The sequence below is a fragment of the Otolemur garnettii genome, unplaced genomic scaffold, assembly GCF_000181295.1.
Source record: "Otolemur garnettii isolate 467f Iridium unplaced genomic scaffold, OtoGar3 scaffold00052, whole genome shotgun sequence".
NCBI classification, from domain to species: Eukaryota; Metazoa; Chordata; class Mammalia; order Primates; family Galagidae; genus Otolemur; species Otolemur garnettii.
In genome coordinates this window covers 1,468,750-1,475,431 of record NW_003852447.1, presented here as the reverse complement: position 1 = coordinate 1,475,431, position 6,682 = coordinate 1,468,750, and the positions used below count along the sequence as shown (strand labels likewise).

The following is a 6,682-nucleotide window of genomic DNA, read 5'->3' as shown; positions in this document are numbered from 1 at the left end:
TTTGGGTCTCAGGCTCAACAGAAGATTTATTCTCTGGGAGGGGAAAATGCTCCAACAATGAAGAACTAACTGCACTTGTCACCTCGAGAAGCTTGCGGCGGTCCTGCTGTCCTCCTTCCCCGGCAACCGGCAGCCCTGGGCGTCCCGACCGCGGGTCGCATTTTTCTGGGCCCAGAGGTCTGGGGATCGCGGGAGACCCACGAAGCCGGAGCTGGGCCAGACCTGCTCCCCGCGACCCCGAAGTTCTAGCTTCCCAGGCGGGTCTCCAAAGTAGTTCCTCGGCCCCCCCACCTCTTCAAAACCAGAAAAAGTCTCCGCCAAGTAAGCGGAGTGAAGGCCGACTGAAGCCTGGTGCGGCGAAGGCAAGACACTGATGTTGCTGATATGCTAAAGAAAAGGGCCCGTCTCGGAGGGGACAGCACACGAGTTAGAAGTCTTAGATTTCAGTGGGACCGGGACAATCCGAGGCCCAAGCCCTCGCCTCCCATACTATTTGGAAATTGAATTTGCCAGCCACGTTTGTTTAGCCTATATAAGTATGAATGAATAACTATTGGAATTGAAAGCTTTTTCGTCTCTTTGGGATTTTGACGTCCTTCCTAGGCCTATAAATTACGTTTTGAAATTATTCAAACAGGCAATTTCCTTGCCCTTCTCCTTTTATTAGCTGAAGTGAGTGGGAGAGGGGGGTGGTGAGATTTCTGAATTTTTCTCAAGTGCTACGTGGCACCGCTTCTCTCATATGGGGAGGCAATTACGCGATAATTAAGCGGCTCACACAGATCTTTTTATCTTGTCTGCGGTGTGGAGTAGGGCGATCAAAGCAAAGGCTGCCCAAGTTCAAGCCCTAGTGAGGATGGAGTTCATACACAAGGGATCAGGCAGTCCAGCCTCTGCTCCGGCTGGTGGTGTTATTGTTGACGTCAATCCGAACAAGACTTACAAAGAAATAGGTGGACTGGAAAGTGAGGCTGCTATCCAAGGAGATTAATGATTTTGTGATTCCGAGCAACTATGGGGTGTGAAGTTGCCTTTAAAATCTTGTTGAAAGGCAATCTAATAATTAAGCTCCTAGGAACAATCTTCTTAGAAACAATATTAAAAAGCATCTTCACAAAATACAAAATAGTAGCTATCCCCAAATGCCCTCCTAAAACAAGCTTCCCTTGCAGGAGTGAATTAACTCTCCTCTTCCCACTCCTCCAAAGCTACCATGATGGCTACATTTTGTTTCTCTTTTAATGAGAAGAGGGCTCAGCATCTGTTATACACAATTTTATCAGCCACAGCTACATTTTATTCTCACTCAAATACTTCTCAGATAAAGGAAAAATGATATGTTGGAGAAGGGGGGGGAAAGTAAATTAACAATACTCGATTTCATAGTGGATGGGAAGACCCAGAGGAAACACATAAGGCTTAAGCCTATGTTTATAAAGATGAAGTAAACATGACCAGGAATAAAGAATTGTAAACATTGCAATTCTGGAAATATTAAACCAATTTATCTGTCCATTTTAATTCAGTTCCTTTTACTGCTTCTTAGTAGCTACATGTTCATTAAAATCATAGAACAATTTTACTTTAGACTATTCTCCTTTCCAAAACTTTAAAAAAGTGTCTTATTCTGAATATCCATTTTGGATTTATGTGAAGGAAAATAACAGAAATCCTTTTTTGTTAACATTTGATTTATTTAAAGTCCTTAATTGCAAATGATCAAGAACATTTTCCACTGCTTAAAATCTGTTATTATTTTTGTTATTTAAATCAAAATATTTTCATTACAATCACATGATAAAAATTAACATTTTAATTTGTACTTTTAACCATCAATTAAAGCAATTTCAGCTGTAAAGAAAAAGAATAAACCATGCAATAAATTAACATTGAGAAAGCAAAGAGAAATAATAAATGAAACCCGTCTGGCTATACTAACACCATGTTCAACTGTGGAAAGTGCATTAACACTGGATGAAACAAGCACACGATGGCAATAATTAAAATGGCCACAATCAATACGATTTTGGAATCTTGGACCAAATTTTGAAATACGGCTCTCTATAATTTATCTCTCCTCCCACATTGTAATATTCCCTTTTTTTCTCTGGAAAAAAATATTCTTTAAATGGCATACACACATAGAAGCTAATATTATACACGTTCTGTGACCTCCGAATGACATGACCATGGGACCCTGGAAAGCAAGGAGGAGAGTTCTTGAAGAGGGCGATTCCTAAGGAATTGATTCCCAGGGCCATACGCGAATAAAGAGGACAAGGGGGTTGAGGTCCTTGTAACTTCTTGGTCAGGCAACTCTTGAAAATGTAGCATGTATATCACCTATCTATTATCTCTATATGTTATGTAAATATATGGAGGATGTCTACATATCTGAGCATGTGCATAATTGTACACAATATATATGTATTTCATTTAAAGACATCTGCTAACTGAATGTATCAGAAATGTAAACTGAAAAACAATGGCTCTGATGTTTATAGTCTGTTTTCACGTCTTGCTGCATAACAGCAGTATTCTTTCAATAATTTTAAGAGCCTAGTGTCTACTTGTTTCTTCACCATATCAATTCTTATGGTTAAGAGTATTGCCACAGACCTGTAAACTTGTGGGGCTGCATCAGTTAAGGAGGGGGAAAAAGCACAAACAAATATTATACAAACTCGACCATCTTCCATTTTTTCGTTGGGTTTTTTTTTTTTGATTTTTGGTTTTTTGTTAAATAAACCCTGCACAGACTACAATGTTGTCTGGAGGGGAATGAGGGAAGAAAGGGTGGGGCCAAGGAAGGAGGAGGATTTTATATATACACTTGTGGTTCATTAAACTTCACAGAAAAAAAAAATGTTGGTTTGGGGTTGGCTGTCTTTGTAATAATGTACACAACAAGTTTGGAATACAATAATAAAGTAACAGTCTTTTGCACTGGGGAAAAGATTGTGCACGAAAAATGAAATAAAAATAGGTGCTAAGATTTAATGATGCTGTTATTGGTTTGATATATGTGGTTTTGTTTGCTGCTGATTTTTTTTTTCTCTGCTACCAGCATGGCAAATGCCTGCTGAGCCCCCAGTCCCAGGAGCTAGGAAGTGTTTAGGACGGGTCTGGAATACACACCTTGGTAGTAGGCCGGTTCCAGGGCTGAGGGCTCGATGGGGCTCCTGGTGGCCACGGAGGCGCTGCCAAGAGGCAGGCTGGCAGGCAACGTGGCGCCATAGGGCGAGTACTGCAGTGCCTGCTCATACGCCTTGAAGTCCAGCTTGTGCTGCTGCTCCGAGGAGGACATGAGGTTATTGATGGAGAAGGGGTGGTTGAAGGAATAGTGGGGATCCCCTTTCAGGTGCAGCTGGGACTCGTGGGGGGCCAGGCCATGTGCTGGGTGAGAGGGGGGCACCGATGCCAGCGCCCCGGGCCCGGAGCTTATGGGGGGTGCCGATGAGGAGGCTGGAGTCTTCAACTCCGAGGCGCCCCCTGCCGCCGTCGCCCCACTGTGGTCCAGAGTCTGGGGGCTGGCGGCGGGCCCGGCGGCCGGCGCGCCCTCTAGCTGGCCCGCCTTACCGTGCACGCCCCGGTGAAGGGGCGAGTCAGCGCCGGGGTTGGCGGCGCCCGAGGGGTCCTTGCGGCTCTCCGGGCCGCCCTTGGCGCCGCCGGCCCCACTCCCGCCTCCTCCTCCGCCGCCGGTCCCTGGCTGCTTCTCGCACTTGAAGCGCTTCTGGCGGCGCAGGTAGCAGCCGTTCTCGAACATGTTCCCGGAGTCCGGGTGCAGCGTCCAGTAGGAGCCCTTGCCCGGCTTGTCCGGGGAGCGCGCCACCTTCACGAAGCAGTCGTTGAAGGACAGCGAGTGGCGGATGGAGTTCTGCCAGCGCTGCTGGTTCTGCCGGTAATAGGGAAAGAGGTCCATGATCCACTGGTAGATCTCGCTCAGTGTGAGCATCTTGCTGGGCGCCTGCTGGATGGCCATGGTGATGAGCGAGATGTAGGAGTAGGGCGGCTTGGCGTGCGGATAGCTGCGTTTGAACGTCTTGGCATCGCCGCCGCCGCCTGCGCGGCTGCGGCCCAAGTTGGACGGCGCGTACGCCATGGGGCTCATGCAGGGGTTCATGGCGGCCGCGTAGGGGCTCAGGCCATTCATGGAGGCCGCGGGCTGCGCGCCCATGGCGCCCATGCCGCCGGGACTCAGCGCCGTCCCCATGGCCGTCACACCCGCCGCGGTCATGCTGTTCATGCCACCCGCCGAGCCGCCTGGCATGCCGGCCACGGCGCCGGGACTCAGGCCAGCCCCCAGGCCCGGGTTGGCGTACGACATGTTGAAGGAAGCCGGGGTCATGTTGCCGCTCGTGGTCATGGTGTTCATTGTCATGTAGGTGTTCATGGAGTTCATGGAGCCCAGGCCCGAGTTCATGTTGCTGACTGGGACGGAGGAGTAGGCCTGGAGCAGAGACAGCGGGCGAAGAGGCCCCGAAGGGCGGGGTTAGTAGTGGGCGCAGGAGGGCGGCCGGCCCGGCGAACAGGGGGCGAGCGGAGACCATTTCTGGAAAGCACGGGACACTCCCACCCGGGGCAAACTGTTAGGCGCCTTCCCAGACCGAGCAAAGATGTTTTGCACCGCGGGGGGGCGGGGGGAAATCCTAACACTGCAGGCATGAAAGATAAGCGCTCACAGAAAACATGTCCCCGGGAAGAAGTGTAATCGCCTTACACGCCGGGCTCAGAGGCTGGTTTCCAGGGCCCCTTCATTACCTCCTCCATCCACTTCAGGCGGTATCCCAAGTCTCCACCCCAATCAGACTGAGCAAAGAGCTCTTTGGGGGCAAATCGTCTTTAAAAATCCCAAACAGAATTAATCTCTGACCTTCTGCTTATTCACATCACCACTAAGGTGGTGCAGGGGGTTCCGCGGCGCACGCCCGCTGAGCAGGCCACGAGGCACAGCTTCTGTCCGCTGCCCCAAAGTCTACCAGGCCCAGCTGACCACACAACGGTCTTAGTTGTGCTGGGTGGTTGTTAATGCAACTCTCCCTGATAGAACAAATCATCTATGGCCATAGGACCCCCGGAACCATTTATTTTCCAGCAACTGGCGTTATTGTCTTAGAAGTTTTCGCTAAGGGATGAGTTTTTGTCGTTTATTGTATTTAGAAGTAGTATTTTCTACCTACTTGCAGAAACTGTAATATTAAAAGGGAAGCAAACTCAGAAGTTAAATAAGTTTTGGGAAAATAAAACAAGAGGAGTGCATAATATCAATATGCTATATACATTTAACTTCAGCATGAGTGTACATGTACACCTTTGCAAGCCACTCAAAAACTTGCATTAATTTTCTTACCAATTTACAGCCTCTTAATATTTGAAAATTTGTCGAAATAATGATCTACTTTTCTCCCGCATACTGATATACTGCTGCTGATCATTTCAATGCCTGGCTTTTGGAACTACATGAGTAGTTTTGAATAGTTTAAAATTTCAAAATCAAACTCTTATCTCCTCTTAATGCTATTCTACTTACTCTGAACTTTCACATGTAAGAAAGCTCATTGCTAGGGGTCTTAATGGACTGGTGGGTCCAGAAAACTGCATCAGAATCAACCCTCTGGAAGAGCTCTGAGTTTTTAAAATCACCACGTGAAAACCTTTATTAACAGCAATTTGGGAATACCTTAGGTACAGTATTTTAAAAATACAGAGTGCAGATATGTTAAAACTATTTCTCTGATAATTTAATAAAGAATAATGATGTCCTCACATTTATTTCCATCAGCAAATGACTCCATCTGAAAACATAAGAGGTGAAGAAATAGATGGAAATAGGAATACCCTGTGAGCCATTACATGCAAATAAACTCAGAGGTAAATTTGTGAATATATAGATCTGAAGAAAATAGTTGCCATCAAAGTATTTCCTGACTCTATAGTTCTTCTGTCTTTGCCGTAAACTATTTTTTTACTTTGGGGTTTATTTTCTTTTCCTCTCCCAAAGATTATCCAAAGCAGTTTCAAAACGCAGTTTCAATAATGGTAATTAAAGTTTGGGGGGGAGGAGGGGTAATCGCTAGCTGTTTCCAAAAAACTACTTTAAATAGGGGGTAGCCCTGCCCGTACCTGGTTTTCCTTGTAATCCTTTTGTGCACTTTGTAAAACAAACCCCATGAACGTGCCACCGAGGGGACAATGAAGAGAAACAGGTTCTCGGTCCCAAGTTCTGGAAGAAGATTCTGTTCGCATCAGCGCCACCCAGCGGTGCTGGAGACGAATGAGCACACTTCCCCCAAACAGGGCTTTTGAAGAACCAAGTTTTATAAAATTTAGGAATCGTTTCATTATTGAGACATTCAACTTATCTAAAGAGCGCTTTCATCAGAAAACGACTCCAAATTTAACAGCGGGCGAAGAGACCACCCTGCAGCACGTTCTGGCTTTCTCAGAGAGGCTTCCAACTCATGCCGGCGCCCGCCAACAACGCCGAAACCCGGGCTGGGCTCCGGCTCCCGCTCTCCTCAGGGAAGAAGCAAGCGCTTCCCAGAGGGGGGTGTTTTCAAAGCCCGAAGTTTTCTAAAACTCTCTCCCCCGCTGCGAGAGCCGGGGGTGAGGGAGAAGATAGGGCAATGGTTCTGGCTCCGGGTCCGGCCGAGGCCGGGGCCGCTCCGGCAGGCGGGCAGCC

At 47.4% G+C, this 6,682-nt stretch overlaps 1 protein-coding gene across 1 annotated transcript; it reads right to left on the bottom strand.

Annotated features, from left to right (window-relative positions):
* Positions 1–1,673: 1,673 nt before the first annotated feature.
* Positions 1,674–6,630, bottom strand: FOXA1 (forkhead box A1). The gene is made up of 2 exons (XM_003791956.3): positions 6,124–6,630; positions 1,674–4,450 (listed from the first exon to the last, which is right to left on the bottom strand). Exons 1-2 carry the CDS (start codon positions 6,340–6,342, stop codon positions 3,104–3,106), a joined length of 1,566 nt encoding a protein of 521 aa, XP_003792004.2. The 5' UTR covers positions 6,343–6,630; the 3' UTR covers positions 1,674–3,103.
* Positions 6,631–6,682: the final 52 nt, after the last annotated feature.